Consider the following 17755-nt stretch of genomic DNA (forward strand, 5'->3'; position numbering starts at 1 on the left):
AATGAGATGTAGACTGATAAATTTTAAAAATTTATTAAGACTTACAACTGTAAAGATATATAACATAAATGCAGCATTAGTTCAACGTGTAGAATGCTTTATAGAACTAGTTTCCTTTACAATAAAAACTCCACTACTAAGAATTCTGAAGGCAGTAATACATTTATTACATTATCCACAAGACAAAATAATATATATATATATATATATATATTTTGTTTTTTTTGTTTTTTAAAAAAAAAAAAAAACAGAAGTTTGATTTATTTGAAAATCAGGATAAGATTTTTATAAATTTTATGTAGTATTACTACATAACATTCTACTCAAGGCAAATTTTAACATTTAAGAAAAACTTTTGAAATTAAACACTACAATCTAACTCAAATATTTAATTATCATTATTTTTTAAAGCTTGAAAATAAGTATGCTGTGTAAATAAAAAGCAAGTCCCAACATAACAAAAACACCTATAATTATCCTAAATAGACCATAACCCAGTACAGAAAAATCTCTATTTTTTTCCTCTGGTAAACTTTGGACCACATGACCTAACTGATTTTTAAATGCTTCAAATGAAAATGTTTTTCTAACATGGATTCCTCCAGCATTTCCCATTTCTCTTGCTAAACTGCGATCTTTAACAAATTTTATCATTTCCTTAGCAAAGCCATCAGAGGTTGGCTCACACAACATTCCTGTTTCTCCATGTATAATTGTTTCTAGTGGCCCACCACTCCTCACAGCAATGACCGGCCTATATAAACACATTGCTTCCAAAGGTACTATTCCAAAATGTTCATTTTCTGGTGTATACAGTACAGCTGTACAACTATGTAACAACAATAATTTTTGATCATCAGTTGGTGATTTTAAAAATGTCACATAATCAGTAAGACTAAGATCCTTAGTCAAATCCATTAACTCTTGATAGTATTCTACGTTTTCTGTTACTCGCTTGTCATAACCACCTGCTATAATTAAGTGAACTTTTTTTAGATTTTTTTCTGGAAAATACTGTATTAATTTACCTATGGCTTCTATTGCCAAGCCAAGGTTTTTCTTCCTTTCAAACCTATTAATTGATAAAAACACCGTATTAATATTCATAAGCTTCAAATCTGAAAGATCACCTTTTAATGGTTTTTCAAAAGGTGCAGTATTAACAGAAGGATAGAGAACTTCAAGCTTTATATTCTTTAGGCTTGAAAACGTGTCCCTGAACACAGATGCAGTAAAACGACTATTTACAAGTATAGCATCGGCCATTCCAGTTGTCACTTCTTCCCATTTGTTTAATGGCCATCTATATATTCTTTTTATTAAATGTTTTCTAATACATAACAGTTGATCTGGGAAGTGACAGTAAAATAATATGCTGGCACCTCCCATTTTCAACACCGGTATTCCTGCAGATACCTGATCACAGAATACTATATCTGGTTCCAAGCCACTAAAAAAAACTAAATATACTGAAGCATAAATACTACGTAAATAAGCACACGCGGCATGGAATAATCCACAAAAGCTGAGAGGTAACCAGTCACCAACAACAGTAACTTCCAAAGTACCATTTTTCGTTTCTTCGAAACAGTGTGACACGTCATGATGTGATGTAATAAAATGAACATCAAAATCCTGTTCTTTTAACGCTACACCAGCATCTACAACTAAACGTTCGGCACCTCCAATTCCCAAATCAGGATGCAAAAATACTACCTTCTTTTTCTTGCCACTCATCTTGTCGTTTACATTTTATTCTTAACCACAAAATAAAACTAACATTAATGGACAATACCACAGAGTAGTAACATATCTTACTTCTCTGTGGACAATACGAGCACATGCTCTTTTGGAGCGCATGCGTATAAGTGATGCAATGCATATCGCAAGTACAGTATTTAAAGACTGAGGTTTCTTAATTCAATATAAAAAAAAAAAAAAAAATTATGAAGGAGGCAACGGAAGATAGAGCAGAATGAATTATTTTAAATGGAGCAATCATCAATAATATTCGCTATGCCGATGATACAGTTATCACTCCAGGAAGTGATTCTGATCTTCAAACACTCATGGAAATAGTTAATGCAGAAAGTAATAAGGTGGGTGTTGGGATAAATCCCAGTAAGACTAAATGGATGGTAGTTGCCCCAAGAATTATACAAATCTCACACTTATGGTCAATGGGAGACTGATTGAAAAAGTTAACAGTTATGTCTATTTAGTAATAGAAATTAATGAGAATGGGGATGATTCAACTGAAATTAAAAGAAGAGTTGAAATAGCAAGGTCGGCCTTTTGCAAAATGAAAGGTGTATTATGTAATCTGCAATTGGATCTAAATCTTCGACTAACAGTAATGGAGTGCTTCATCTGGTCCACAGTACTCTATGCTTGCGAGACTTGAACATTAAAGAAAGCAACAATTAAGAAATTGGAGGTATTCGAGATGTACTGCAGTGGCGCTTTGTCCTATACGATAACAATCAGAGGGAGTTCCAAATCACTGTTTCAAAAGCTTATTGCTGTTTTTTACTAATATTTTTAAGTGATTTTTTTTGGGAAACTGAACTTTCTACCTACCAAGGTCAACGAACTTTACTTGAAGATTAATTTGAAAATTACGATTTTTTTCAAAAATGGTTTTACCGATCTTGATGAAATTTTATAATTAGCTCTTCCTTAAATAGCTGTGTTAATTGAAAAGATAAAGCCCGCCTTCTATGTCTTTTGTATTGAGAATGATATTACAAACAGCAGGGGCTCACATCTGGTGAGTATGAGCTTGGCACACCCAGGGTCCTAAGCTGGATATCATCATTTTTCTCTTTCTTGGTGATTCCTTTCTACTTCTCTCTCTCTTTCTCTCAGGGAAATTTTGGAAATTTTTTTTGGTGGGTGCAGCATAAGGCTCAGGCTTCCTTGCACCATATGGCTAATAATAATAATTATTATAAATATAATGAACTTACATACAATTTCTCACCCCAAAATACCCGAAAAGTCCAAATCAAGTAGTGTAAAAATACTTATTAGATTAAATGTATGTATTATTTCTGAATTATTCTTCTGAATCAGATATTTTTCTTAAGTCATATACTGTAATATGTGTGTTTTGTTGTCACAATAAAATTTCATTTTATTGTGACAACAAAGCACATTACAAATATTGCTTCATCTACATATAAAAAACTGGGTTTTCTCTTTCGCTCTCGGCGTTACTTTTCTTCTAAATAACTACTCACCCTGTACAAATCTCAAATCCGCCCTACCATAGAATATTGTTCCAAGATCTAGGATGATGCCCCCAAAACCTCTTTCAGGCTTCTAGACGCCATTCAAAAAGTCTCTCCACTCTTTGTCTCATAGACGTTCTGTTTCTATGGATATTTTCATGAGCACTGTTCTTCTGAATTGGCTTCTATAATTCTTTCTCTTTCTTCCAACCAGTCCGAATACGTGCAGCAACCAGTCAGCATCCTTTTATTGTTCAATTCAAATTTACGGAACCAACTTTTCTTCTTCCTTATTTATTCCTTTAAATTCCATTTTCTGGAACAACGTCCCGTCACACGCATTTCCTGAAAATTACAATCTACAAAAATTCAAGTCTAATGTCAACAACTATCTTATTTCATCTTCTCAACCTTCAACCCACACAGGGTACTACACATTATAGTTTCTAATACTTTCGGTATTTTGAGTTTTAATAAAAAAAAAAAAAAATTAAAGCTGGAGGTGTGGTGTCATAAGAAGGGCCCAAATAAAAGGGATATTGGTTGTGCTTGGGTGGTTTCTGGGGAGATCACTCATGAGAAGCAAAACAACATAAAGCTACCTTTAGTGGCACGGAGCTGATTTATCCCAAGACCCATGAATTATGCAAGGCTGGGAATGGATATATTTTTAAATTTTTTTTATCAAAAAATATTTTGTTAACTAGTGTTCCGTTTCGTAAATTTTCCAATTAGACTCCCAATCACAAGAGACTCTCTAGCTGAGACCGAATATTCATAAACTCCAGTGTATGAATATTCGGTCTCATAAACTCCAGTGTATGAATATTCGGTCTCATAAACTCCAGTGTATGAATATTCGGTCTCAGCTAGAGAGTCTCTTGTGATTGGGAGTTACCAGTATCCAAAGCCATGTACTAGTAAATGGCAATAAGAATCATTTGGCTGATTCAACTCAGTCAAGTTATCACAGAAAACTAACTAGATCCACTTTTCAGCATATTAGCAATGGCCAACAAGTGAGCAATTTAACTGAATCACTGATTGGAATATTTGAATTTTTAAGAGATTCAACATATAGCATACCCAACGGAATTGAGAAGTAATGGTGTAAATGAAAGGTCTACGTTGTGAACTGATACAAATAAAATTATAGAAAAAAGTTTTTTAAAAATGCACCCACAGACAGCTTACATTCATTCAAAAAAACAATCTTTTTTTCACTCATTGTAGAAAATAACAATGAAGAAAAGAGAAACACGTGTAAAACACTAGAAAATAGCCTCTGGTGGCAGTTTTATCTATTACTTTTCGTTCTGAATATTTAGGTGTGTGAGCAGTGCAAGTTCTTATTCTCCTGCTCATTTCAGACGCTAGCCCTGATTTTCTAATTAGCAATTCCATTAGAATTATTTGTCATGTAGAATTATTTGTCCTTTGCCATGTTTAAAAGATCTGTTTTTATGGGGGAGGCAATGCTAATTATATTGCCTCTTCCTCTTCATTAACTCTGAATAAAAGCATTTCACACATTAATCAAAGTTCCAATAAGTTCCTAATATGTGTTTGTATGCACTGAAGACTATTGAAAAGTTATTTCACTTTAATTTTTTTTTTTTTGGTTTACTTTCCATCATTATTATCATTGGCTTGCTCTTGCAGGGATCGTTTATTGAAATTTTATTATATTAATGGTAATATTTGCACAAAAGAGGGTAAAAGTAATATCAATCAATATCCGTTTATTGCATCGGGTCCATAGAGTGCTTAAGCCAACAGGCTCCAATGAATGTTACAAAAACACAGATTCGGCAGGAGAAATCTTACCAAGAGTATAATTAGAAACCTTGCAAATAATACCTGAAAATTCATGAACCAAGAATTTAAAACACTGCTATGCAGCCAACTGTTTAATTTTTGTTTAAAACTGCTGTCATACAATAATTTTTAAATTTGCAGTCCAATAAAGATTCCTTATCGAGTTTTGCATCTAACTTTAGAAAATTTTCCTTTAAATAGTTAAATTATTACCTTCTTTTCCAAAGTCTTCATAAAAATTTTAATTCAACAATGGAAAGATAGAGAGAGTAACTACACCCCATAATTCAAGCAAAGTGCCTTGAATACATAGCAAATTTTGCATAGGAAATTTAACAACACAAAAATTTTTATAAAGTGGATGGACAGGTGATGTGGGAAGTGTTTTGGTTTATTCTTCGTTTTTTTATTTGTTATTATTTTCGTTTTTTTCACTGATACTGTATAAGCTTGCTCCCTTGCATCATTTTGCAAGTGCAGATGAATCAATGAATAGCTGCTTTCTGTTCAAATTCCAATTCTTCCATCAGTCCGTTTATATCTGAACACACGACAACTGGTAAAGACGGGAGGAGCTTGTAACATGTTACCGCTTTCAAAAAAAAAAAAACAAGTTGGGAACCACCAGGACTAATTGCAGTCAGTCCGCCCTCTGCTCACAATAAAATATAATTTATTTAATTTTTTTATTTCTATTTCTAAATACAGAAATTCTTGCACCATAAGCTAGCCTCTGCAATCGTGCAGTCGTGATAGAAAGTTCTGACACTTATTTTCGAATATTTAAATCAGGTAATAGGTCATTAACCTGGCTTTACTCGATTACGTGTGGTTCTTTGCAAATTTGTGAAATGTGACTTGGTTCTTTTCCTCTTCATCGGAAACTTCCAATTAACTGATGGTACAGGCCAATGTCGAATTTAGGAATAACATGATTTAGCACGTTTCTATTTCATATTTCTTTTTGTAGATTAAAAATTCATAATTATGGTACTTATGTTCGGGTGTCTACATATGCTTTGACTTAGGGCCAGGGCTTGGAACGTATCAAAATATCGATTCTTCCGATTTTTAACAGGCGTAAATTGTATCTACACTCTTGATGTTTTATTAACAAATGTCTCTCAAAAAATGTGCAATTTTTGTAAGAAGTAGACGTCATTATGACTGATTAGTTCAGCAGATGGCATCTATTTAATAAGTTTGGCATAGTATTTTATGCATAATAAATATATTTAGCTGTTTTTTATTTAGATTGAAATTGTAATTTCGACGTGAACTGCCTACAAACGACAAATATTTCTTTATTCCATATTCTAATGAATTCACACAGCCAGCATAGCGTTGTTTCTCCTTATTGATTGTCAGAAAAAAATACACTTTATACAAAGAAAAACAAATTAAAAAAATACACAACTGACCTGGAATGTACACAGATGACTAACTTGCCCAAACTTATTAACATATAACATATAACATTATAGATGATTCATAATTATGAGTCATCCTCTCCTACATCTACTCTACTCCTCTGCTACACTTACAATTACCATAGTAAATGATGCTTATTTTTAATGTTATTATTAAAAAAGATGACAATCAGTTTTTCCTTTTATTTTTATTTTTTTTAAGTGCAGTGTGCTGTAAATTTACGTATCCAGATTCGAAATTAATAATAGATCATTATAATTGATTTAAAAAAGTTAGTTTCCTTCCCTATGATAAAATCTTTTTTTGACTAGTGTTATCAATGCGTCACTAATCTCTCTCTCTCTCTCTCTCTCTCTCTAAGAGCAAGATTCCCATAATCCTAACAAGTTCTTCGTCACATCAACCGATCACAACTATACAATTATTTTCTAAATTATACAATAAGAGAGAGAGAGAGAGAGAGAGAGAGAGAGAGAGAGAGAGAGAGAGTATTGCTTAAAGAATTGTTAATATTCTGAAGACTGGAACGTTACGATAAGTGGAAACCATTTGACCGCCGCAAAGCTGAAAATTATCTATAGAGACACATATCATAACAAAATATTTGATTATATTTGCCAAAGGTAATTGGAGTAGAGTTTTAGTTTAAGAGCAAAAGTGTTAGAAAAGTGTAAGTCTGCATGTATATGCAGTGTTGTATAAACAACAGGGGTTTCCAAAAGAACTGCTGCTCAGGATGTGTTCATCATAAAAGTGAACATACAGTTACGAGTGAAGTTGTATCACGCTTCAAGAAACTATAAATCTGGAAGATTTAAAAAGAGTTTCTGGATCTGCTAATTTTATATAATCAGTATGCTGTTTTCATTAGATGAGAGAACTTAGATGTGGAATCATCCTGGAAATATTTTGAAAAGGACTGCACACGATATTGCAACATTTTCAGTAATGCTGTTCTTTCAACTATTGAGAAAATTTATGGCACAGAACCTTAAGCTTTTCAAGAGGACAATGTCCCACTATCGAAGTCTGGTTTATGGTAGGGCTGTTTGTAGCGAATAATGCGATACTTATGGACTGGAAAACCTGAACCCAATAAACCACTATGGGTTGAATTGTAAACAGGTCTGGGGTGAGATCTTTATGCATCTGATGCCATTATTCAAAAGTGTTCCCTTCTGCTCATGGCAGTTATTTAGAAGTGTACTGTGTATATCTTTCCAACTATATTTCATGGACAAGCACCATTAAATTTCATCTCTTGCACTCTTTCCGAGAGTGCAAGAGATATAAATTTAATTAATGTGGTGACCAAGGCATCTACCTATGGCGGATGCCTTCGTCACCACATCCTCATCCTTTCATTATTGGAAAAGTGATATTGGCCTTCATGTCATCATTTCCCGATTAAAAACTGCTTTGCTAGACTGGGGAGCATTTCTTTAAAAACAAAGGATAAAGTTAAAGCCGAAGTATATCTCCATAAATTATCACAAGAAAGTTTTTGATCTGGAGCGTCAGTTGGGCAAGAGAAAAAATTCAATAATTAAGGTTAATTAGCAGTGGGAAAATATAAGATTAGTGTGAATTTTAGATAGTTTCAAGTTTTCTGCTCTACTCAAATATTATTAGTCAGTAGAGAAATATAATAGGTAACTAAAAGCTTCACCAGATTATTTTATAAATAGATGCAAGAAATGAAAGACATTTTGTTTTTCAATTTGCGATAAAATTAGTTGTCAGTATTGTTATCCAATTATTCTTTAATGGAGAAAGATAGAGAGATAAATAAAATCGAAGCAGGTGTCATTTTTAAGATGCTTACAATTGCTCTGAGTATATAACCTTTATTCTGCTCTTTAAGTGCTGAGATTGGCAGCAGAAATATATGTATATAGGAAATAAAGTGAGGGAGATAGAGTGGAGATAACTAATAAAATATGTATAATAAGAAGTAAATAATTAAGAAATTGACAAAATAAGGATATTGCCACACAACCTACAAAATCGGCCTATCACCAGGTGTAAACGGCCAGGAATGCAAGCAAAATAACGACATTTGTTTTCATTGTAAACTTCAAGCCAAAGGGTAAAAGAATAAAAATGAGAAGAAAATTTTGTCATCAAAATAGATGAAAATGAAAATAAAATTTTGTAAACAAAATAAAAATTACAAGAATTAAAAGGGGGTTTTAGAAAGTGGCTTGTGAACTTTACAGTTGACACTATGAAGACAAGAAATATGTATATACCGGGTGTTTATAAAATAAGTTTCCCTATTCAGGATACCCTAGTGTCAAAACGGTGAGAGTTAGCGCTGTGAAAATCGGTGAGTATGTCATTTAGAGTATGGGGAAGCGATTTGTAGAAGAAAAAAATTAGTTCAAATTTCTGCCACCAGGGGAAATGGCACTTCACATATGCAATGTTTGGAGACCGTAGTTTTCATGCAAGACGGTGTCCCTCCCCACGTTGGTCGACAAGTGAAGAAACTTCTCCGTTCAACATTCGGAAATGATCACATAATTTCTAGAGACTTTCCGCAGTTCTGGCCAGCCCGATCAGTAGATCGCAATCCCTGTGATTTCTGGCTATGGGGATCCCTGAAAGACAGTTTACCGTGGCAGCATACAGATGGTTGTCGATTTCAAAGCAAGCATTAAACTGCATGCAGCCAACATCCCCAATGAGATGCTACGCAAAACTGTGTCGCACGCAGTCCTGTGTGTATATGACTACATATATACATATGTAGTTATATACATTTCTTATGTATACACTGGTGTTCAAAGAAAGTACATTACCTAGGAATTTCACATTTCTAACCCTTTTTCGCGATGGTATGTTACCTTAATGACTAGCATCACAAATAGTAACATAAACAAAAGATATTTATTAATAGTTAAGGCAAAGCTAAGTAATATTTGGAGGTGCTCTCAAAATATTCCAAAATGAGCATTTGCAACCTTTATACAACAGTTTTCGTAAACACGACAATTATGGCCGAAATGTTATCAGAAGCCCTCAATTTACTTCAGTTTATCATTTTAAACGGAAAACAAAATGAAACGTTCACCAGGTGCAAAGTAATATTTAGTTGAACCGCCTCTAGCCCTGATGACATCAGCAGCGCACCATCGAGGCATTGACAAGATAATCAACTGATAGTTTGTGGTTCCACGCACGAATTATAGCTTCCTGAAGGGTCTTTCATTTCTTTCTGGCAACTGTAGATTCCACACGATGCCAGCAGTTCTCTATAGGATTCAGGTCCGGGCTGTTTCCTGGCCATAATTGTCACCAGTAACAAATGTAATCACATTACTGTTGAACTTCTAATGCAGAAATGAAGCTAAAGTAACTACAGAAGTGCCTACCTACCCTTTTCACCCGATGACAAGGAGCAGATTGGTCCTGAAAGATGCATTGCTGTTGTTGTTTGTAGCATTAGCAACTAAGGCCATATTGCTCCGGGATATGCGGTGGTCATTCCCTGACCTTTCCGCATCTTCCATATTTGGTGGTGACGGGCTCGAACCCCGGTCTAATCAAGAAGCGTGTACTACGCACTGCTGCTCCTTCCCACCTGGCTACGGAGATGCCTCTGAAAGATGTAGTTACTTGGCAAGTTGAAATCCCTAATGCTTGGCAGCAATTTGCTTTCCAATATAGCCATGTATCCATTGGCATTCACAGAACCTTTTATAAACTGCAGGTGACCTACTCCGCGATACGAAATGCACACCCATATCATTTGGCTGGTAGGGAATGTCAATGTAGACACCATACAGTCTGGATGGTATTCTTCACCACGTCTACGGAAAATTGTTTGTCTTCCATCAGAGCCATGCAGGTTGAATTTCTTCTCATCCGAGAAAAAAACTGACTTCCACTGCTCGGGGATCCATTTGACATGCTCCTTACACCAAATTAATCGGGCCTTTTCATTTTTTTGTGTGAGGGGAGGCTTTTTCTTAGGATGACAAGTCCATTTTTGAAGAGGCGTCTTCTGACTGTTACTGCGCCACTGTTACATACCACTCCTGTATGTTCTTTCCATTATCTTTTCAGCTCAGACGAAGAAACTTTACGGTTTGTAAGGCATAAGCGCTTCAAAGCGTGGTCCTGTTTTGGCGTTGAAACTCTCTTGCATCCGGTTACTTTTTTCCAATCAGCAGAACCTGAATTTTTGAGTTTGGAAATAAATCTACTCACTATCGACTGATTACAAGACACTCTCTAAGCAATATGACGGAAGAACATCCGTCATATCCTTCCTCACATAAAGCTTGTTATTGTTATTTTTGGCACAAGGGCTACTCAAGCTCAAGCCATATTGCACCTTCACGCAGAGCACAATAGCACTCTTTCTTCGTGGCGTCAACTGCACGTAACTCACCATCCTGACACAAGCAAGGAATGATTGCAAATCTTGCAGAGCGTGCTTATATAACTGAAAGTAACAGCTGATGCAATATTACGTCATCATCTTCGAGTGTCAATCTTATCAGATGCAATCTATAAGAAATATTGTCATGTACTTACGTTATTCGCACGACCCTTACAATTTTAAGGGGTGATGCACTTTCTTTGAACACCAGTGCACACACACACACACACACACACACACATATATATATATATATATATATATGCAAAGGCTATATATATATATATATATATATATATATATATCCAAGTATGAAAAAGCAAATAGTAAATTTTATAATAAATATAAATATTATAATAAATATTAAATAGTCACATAACCAATTAATGCCATCTAAGACGATTAAACATTACATCGGTTTGTATAAATATGAATATGAGTTAAGTTAATAATGGTAACAGTTTTTAAAGGTAAAAAATAATATACTAGCTTATCAGGTAAACCAAAAACCATTGCGGGTACCCAACGTGACCTGGAAAAAATATAAATATAAAAAACTACCATTAAAATGTTAATTATGGCAATGAGATACATTGAAAGGGACTTTTTCGAGGGCTAACCATCAACCATAATTAACGAGCTATTCAACGTATTTTTTTTTTTTTTTGATTTGGTAGTTATTGGCGCATCGGCTTCTGTGGCCATATTGCACCTCCCAAGGTTTTTGCAGTGCTTTGATCCAAGCCCGAGGCGGGAATCGAACCCGCGACCTTTGGGTTGCCGGGCAGGTACTTTACCCACTCGGCTAGCCCGGTCGGCTCAACGTATTCAACGTATCAACCATAATTAACGAGCTATCCGTTTCTGTAGTTATCATCCAGCATAACTATGTCCAAATGTATGTAAAATAGTAAGCTAGAGCCAAAAAGTAGTGACGAGAATAAAATTATGTTGATTAATCCCAAATTTATCAGTAAGCTGGCAAGATGACTGTTAGCCCGACGGATAGTCAAAATTTAAATTAGAGAAAGAGCTATAATTATTATTAGGCATATGTGCGTAGTTGATAGTAAATGCAGTCACGGTAGTCTAAGCAAAAGCGGAAGCTAGCGCTAACCAAGGCGAACGGAAAAAAGGTAGAGAATAGATATAGTACCTCAATCCCCCTCGAATACTCTAATAGTTCATGAGGTATGAAAAAATAGGGATAAGAAAATGAAAGTTAAATAGAAAAGAAAAAGTAAAATAATTAACATAGGATGCAACCTTATAGTAAGGTATCCTGGTTATGGCAGGCAATGTACAGACGTATAGAATGCGTTAAGATTACTTTATTCATGAGTAAAATAATCATCTTGCCAGCTTACTGTTAAATTTGGGATTAATCAACATAATTTTATTCTCGTCACTACTTTTTGGCTCTATCTTACTATTTTACATACATTTGGACATAGTTATGCTGGACGATGACTACAGAAACGGATAGCTCGTTAATCATGGTTGATACATTGAAAGGGTTAGCCCTCGAAAAAGTCCCTTTCAATGTATCTCATTGCCATAATTAACATTTTAATGGTAGTTTTTTATATTTTTATAATTTATTGCTTATGTCATGTCATATATTTATATTTTTTCCAGGTCACGTTGGGTACCCGGAAGGGTTTTTGGTTTACCTGATAAGCTAGTATATTATTTTTTACCTTTAAAAACTGTTATATATATATATATATATATAAATATATTCATATTTATATATTTATATATATATATAAATATATTCATATTTATATATATATATATATATATATATCCTTTGCTGGTCTACACTGCTATACCCTAGAAATAAAATAAAATAATGATTATGTAGCTAATTATTGATATTCGGATACACTGAATGGAACTTCTCAACAATGATTAGCTTGAATATCCCAACAATGATTAGCAAGGCTATCTGTTTCTGATTGTTATCTGCCTGTTTAACTAGATCCAAATAATAAACATAAAGGCATTTTATGCTATACTTTAAATTTAACAGTAAACAGGCAAGATAACAGATTGCCCGACAGATAGCTTTGAAACGAATATACAGAATATAATACAGAAAAAAGAGAGCCAACCATAATTTTAATTTCAGTTGTGATGATTTTTTATTTATTTTATACACGTGCAAAAGAAAGCTTATGCCAACATAAGGAGGTAAAAATAAGTATAGTAATACCAGTGGAGCAGTGTAGGCCAGCGCAAGCTATCTTATTCTTTATATGTTCTTTTGGCCTTATGGCCCGCAGAGTACTTTTATGCCTAAGTTTTAATACAATTTTAATACCTATATAGTACCAATTATACTCTTTCTATAGTAATTAGATTACAGACTGATGTAATGTACAATCTACAATTGATGGCATTAATCTGATCTGACATACATTTTACATATATTCTAATATTTCATAATAGATTATATATATAGGGAAAAGGAGGTGATTATCCCTTTGTATAAGGCAATGGTCAGGCCATGCCTGGAGCACTGCATACAGGTATGGAGGCCTCATTTTAGGAAGGATGTAGAGTTGCTTGGGCGAGTACAGAGAAGGGCAACAAGAATGGTGAGAGGAGTGAAGGGGTCCTCTTACCAAGAAAGGCTTAAGTTCTGCAAATTGCAGTGTCTGGAGACTAGGCACCTGCGAGGTGATCTGATTGAGGTGTATAAGGCCTGATGGGAATGACCTGTGCGTCATTCCCATCAACATAAAAGGAACGTTGTGGTGGAGGTTGATAGCCTAAATAAGTTTAAGGCTCAGCTGGACAGGTGTTTTGAACGAACAGAGGGGTGAAGTGGAAGTGGGTTTTTTTTTTTTTTTGGCTGATGCTGCATAAGCTTGCTTTCTTGCATCAAATGCCTCTACTAATGCTAATGCTAACGTTTGCTTTTTTTTTGCATTACATGCGTCTACTACTACTACCCTAGAAAAAGCGCTCTCTTATATACTCCGAGGTTTGAGTTCACCCCTTTTGAGAAGTCCTGAAGTGCGATTGCAATGAGATTGTGTTATTCGAACCTGTGGCTTAGGAAAATGTTGCTGAAATGAATAAATAATGAACTTCACTGATGCAATTTCCGCTGTGGTTTACCAGAATGTATTATGTTTCATGTGGAATTAAAAATATAATTGATGGTATTGTGCAATTTGAAAGTCAGTATTTTTGCTAAATAAATATTGTGTATTGTAATTGTAGCCGAGGTTCTGCTGGTGACGCTGTAGACTGGCGTTTTAATCAAGGTCGCTGTTGCAGCTGCAGCTATGATTTTATGAGGGAACCTTGAATGTGTTGTGATGGTGGTAACAATACCTGAGTGTTAGGTATTTTTCATTTCAAAAGTATTTGGCAAGTGCTTGACATCGTTTTTTTTTTTTTTTAAGGCGATTATTTGTTTAGATTATCTGACGTGTACTTGCTAAATATACTTGAATGGATAAGATACAGTAATAGAAGGAATGTAAAGTAACTAGAAATACCCAGGTTAGTGTTTTATTTTTGGTTACATTCCAGTATGATGTAGATAACATTTTATTTTATATTTTATAACAACACATTTTATGTTATTAGAAGTGACTTTTTTATCTTGCATATCGCAATGTCTGTACTCGTGCGAATTATTCTTCAGTGCTATCAAATACCCATATCAGGTCTTTTCCACCTAGTGTGGACGGCGATTTTACCATTGTGCTACCCACAAGTTGCAGTGTACAGGTTTGCATATAACAATGAAATTGGGATAGAGAGATAGTTTCATTGCTGCATTACCTTCAATGGGTGAAATTATCTGGATGTTCAAAAGGGATCATAAATTAATACAACTGAACATTTACAACAGGTGGACACATGGAATTTCGATGGAACTCTGACAGTACTGTGATTTTCAATATTGCACTCTGACCTCCGATACATTCTATTTGTTGACTAATATATGAAAATTAAATGCACAAAAATCATTAAATCGCAAATGATGATAATACAGTATTATAAAATATTAAAAATGGAGAGCTGTGTCCATTTTAAATGGTCTGTGTCACTGAAGGTGGGCTGATGAAAGACTAGTAACATTTTCCTGATGTGGAATATTTTAGGTGAAAGTGTTGATCATTACTCAGGAGCGGAGAAACCTGTCCTCAGATTATAGTGCTTGGATTCATTATTTATAATATAACAAAACATGGCTGACTTATTCTGCTAGTATTATTGAGTATCTTTGAATGGTTAGACATATCTATAAAGATGGGGATCGTTAATAACAATAGTCATGTGGTCCTAAAAATCTGCCAGGGTGCCCAAAGGGGAGGAGATGAAAGTTGGCAAGAGTTGTTTACAGGTAATCAAATTAATTATCACTGAGGATTTTTTTGGGCATTTTTCTGTTGAAGATAGTGTGACAACCATGAAATCTGTATTCATATACACAGAATCTGACTGTTAGTAACTACAAAATTCTTCCACATGCAAGGTCTGAAAAAACTAAATTCCTAGTTTGCTAGGCAGGTGGACACATACACACAAAAAAAATCGTTTGCACTTTTTTTTTCCTGACTGCTCACTGTGTCTGATAGCTGGATCTTCTGTTTTTTTCAACTAATGTGAGAGTTCCAAGGTTTTGTTATTTCATCCACACTTTTCTTCTTGCACGTTAATGACTTTCTTCATTAACTGGAAGTTTTGTCCATATCCTTGCTGATAATAGGGTTGCTGGGTGACCTCAGAAAAATCAGACAGCTATTGGTTGCAGTGGCAGTGTGCTACTGCAACAGAATCTAGAAAATTTGGGAAGATGGGCTGAGAAGTGGCAACTGAAGTTTAACATTGACAAATGCAAAGTACTGCATATGGGTAGAAGTAACCCCAGAGGAACATACCAACTGTGTGGTACTACACTTAAGGTGGTAGAAAATGAAAAAGACCTGGGAGTAATTGTGAAGTTAGATATGAAGTTTTCTGAGTAATGCAGACAGGCTTGCAGGCAGGTCATGGGGTTTTGTCAATGATATACAGGAATTTTGCTAGCAGGGAAAAGGTGATTGTCCCTCTGTATAAGGCAATGGTCATGCCACACCTTGAGTACTGCATACAGGTCTGGAGGCCTCATTTTAGGAAGGGTGTAGATTTGCTTGATCGTGTACAGAGAAGAGAAGGGCAACAAGATTGGTGAGTGGAATGAAGGGATCCTCTTACCAAGAGAGGTTTAAGTTCTGCAAATTGCAGCAGCCGGAGACTATAGACACCTGCGAGGTGATCTGATTGAGGTGTACAAGGCCTTGAATGAGTTGAGCACGCTGAATTCTGATGGGATTCTTCCACTTGTTCAGATTACGAACCTAAGGGGGCATAAATTCAAATTGAGGAAAGACAGATGTAGAATAGATGTGCAGAAATTTGCCTTTAGCCAGTGGGTGGTTAATTGCTGGAACAAACTTCCATCTCTCGTGGAAGTTGATAGGTTAAGTAAATTTAAGGAGGAACTGGACAAACATTTAGAGGGAATGGTTGTGTAAAAATGTTTTTTTTTTTTTGGCTGATGCTGCATAAGCTCATACACTTGCTTTCTTGCATCACATGCCACTATTACTACTACTACTATATCTGCAATTTCTGGTTTCATTTATCAGCAAGTACTAGTTTTGCTGATGCATTGATATGCATCAATTATTTCAAAGTAGATAAGCTGGCTGGATGGTATCCATAAAATACTGGACGTCCATGAAAGGTTTGGCACAAAAAAAAAAAAAATAAATAAATAAAATTTCTCACTATTCCAGTGAGAAATTTTATTTATTTATTTTTGGAATGGGATAGATTATATTAAAATAATAAATTTGGAAAATTAAATGCACTAGGCATAATCCTTATGGGTTTTGATAATTAACTATATAATATCGGTGTAAATACACCATAGTTAACCCATAGATTTGAGCTACGATTGTAGCGTAGAAGGCATCGTTTTAATTGTATCTCATAATGTGGTTCCTTCACAACAAGATAGCTACTATTGAATTACTTCAAATAAATAACGCTTCTCTAGTAGAGAAGGCTACTGTTGTTTATTTTCAGCGTATGTAATTTCTATTCTAATGTACATTACCACCACACCCTTCTGGCATCTCTCATAATGTGGATATAACTTCGCAACTGAGATGGCTTATTGTATTACCTACCTGCCCATTGATGACAAAGCCAAAAAGCTTCGAAATGATCGTCTGGGTGGTGGTACGCTGAAAATAAATAACAGTAGCCTTCTCTACTAGAGAAGCGTTATTTATTTGAAGTAATTCAATAGTAGCTATCTTGTTGTGAAGGCAACCACATTATGAGATACAATTAAAACGATGCCTTCTACGCTACAATCGTAGCTCAAATCTATGGGTTAACTATGGTGTATTTACACCGATATTATATAATAAAATAAATGATTGGTATTAACAGCTGAAACTATATAACCCTATACATATTATGTCTGTGAAAGCTTATGTTTGCAGGCTGAATAACTTAGTATAACTCATGGAATCTAGAGGTCAGCTAGCTATAGCCCCAGTGAAGTGGAATTTAGAAATTCTACCAGTCATTGATGGGAATTAAGATAAAAAAAAAAAAAAAAACTGAAGGTATTGCCTTTTTTGAAAAGTGAAAAAGAATATTATGTGGGAGATTAGGAAATGGTTTAAAGAAAAGATTGGTACAGTGTCTGGTATGGAGTGTGGTACTTTATAGAGCAGAAACATGGACATAGATAATGGAAGGTTTTGAGATGTTGATATGGAAAAGATAAGGTGAGTTGATAAAGTGACAAATGAAGGAGGTTTGGAATAGGGTGGGTGAGAAGAGAATGGCTGAAATA

General features: G+C 34.7%; 2 protein-coding genes across 2 annotated transcripts in view; one reads left to right on the forward strand and one right to left on the reverse strand.

Annotated features, from left to right (window-relative positions):
• Positions 1 to 405: 405 nt before the first annotated feature.
• On the reverse strand, positions 406 to 1789 carry Alg2 (alpha-1,3/1,6-mannosyltransferase Alg2). The gene has a single exon (XM_090372460.1). It carries the CDS (start codon positions 1735 to 1737, stop codon positions 406 to 408), a length of 1332 nt encoding a protein of 443 aa, XP_090228586.1. The 5' UTR covers positions 1738 to 1789.
• Positions 1790 to 14202: 12413 nt separating this feature from the next.
• The window catches only part of LOC150087379 (transmembrane protein 127-like), a 37136-nt gene continuing 33583 nt past the window's right edge, over positions 14203 to 17755 (forward strand). Inside the window, exon 1 of the mRNA XM_090372035.1 lies at positions 14203 to 14391. The gene's annotated coding sequence lies outside the window, so the exon portion shown is untranslated. The remainder of the gene's footprint in view (positions 14392 to 17755) is intronic.

Source organism: Mastigoproctus giganteus, chromosome 4 (genome assembly GCF_048544385.1).
Source record: "Mastigoproctus giganteus isolate SK-2022 chromosome 4, ASM4854438v1, whole genome shotgun sequence".
Classification (NCBI taxonomy): domain Eukaryota; kingdom Metazoa; phylum Arthropoda; class Arachnida; order Uropygi; family Thelyphonidae; genus Mastigoproctus; species Mastigoproctus giganteus.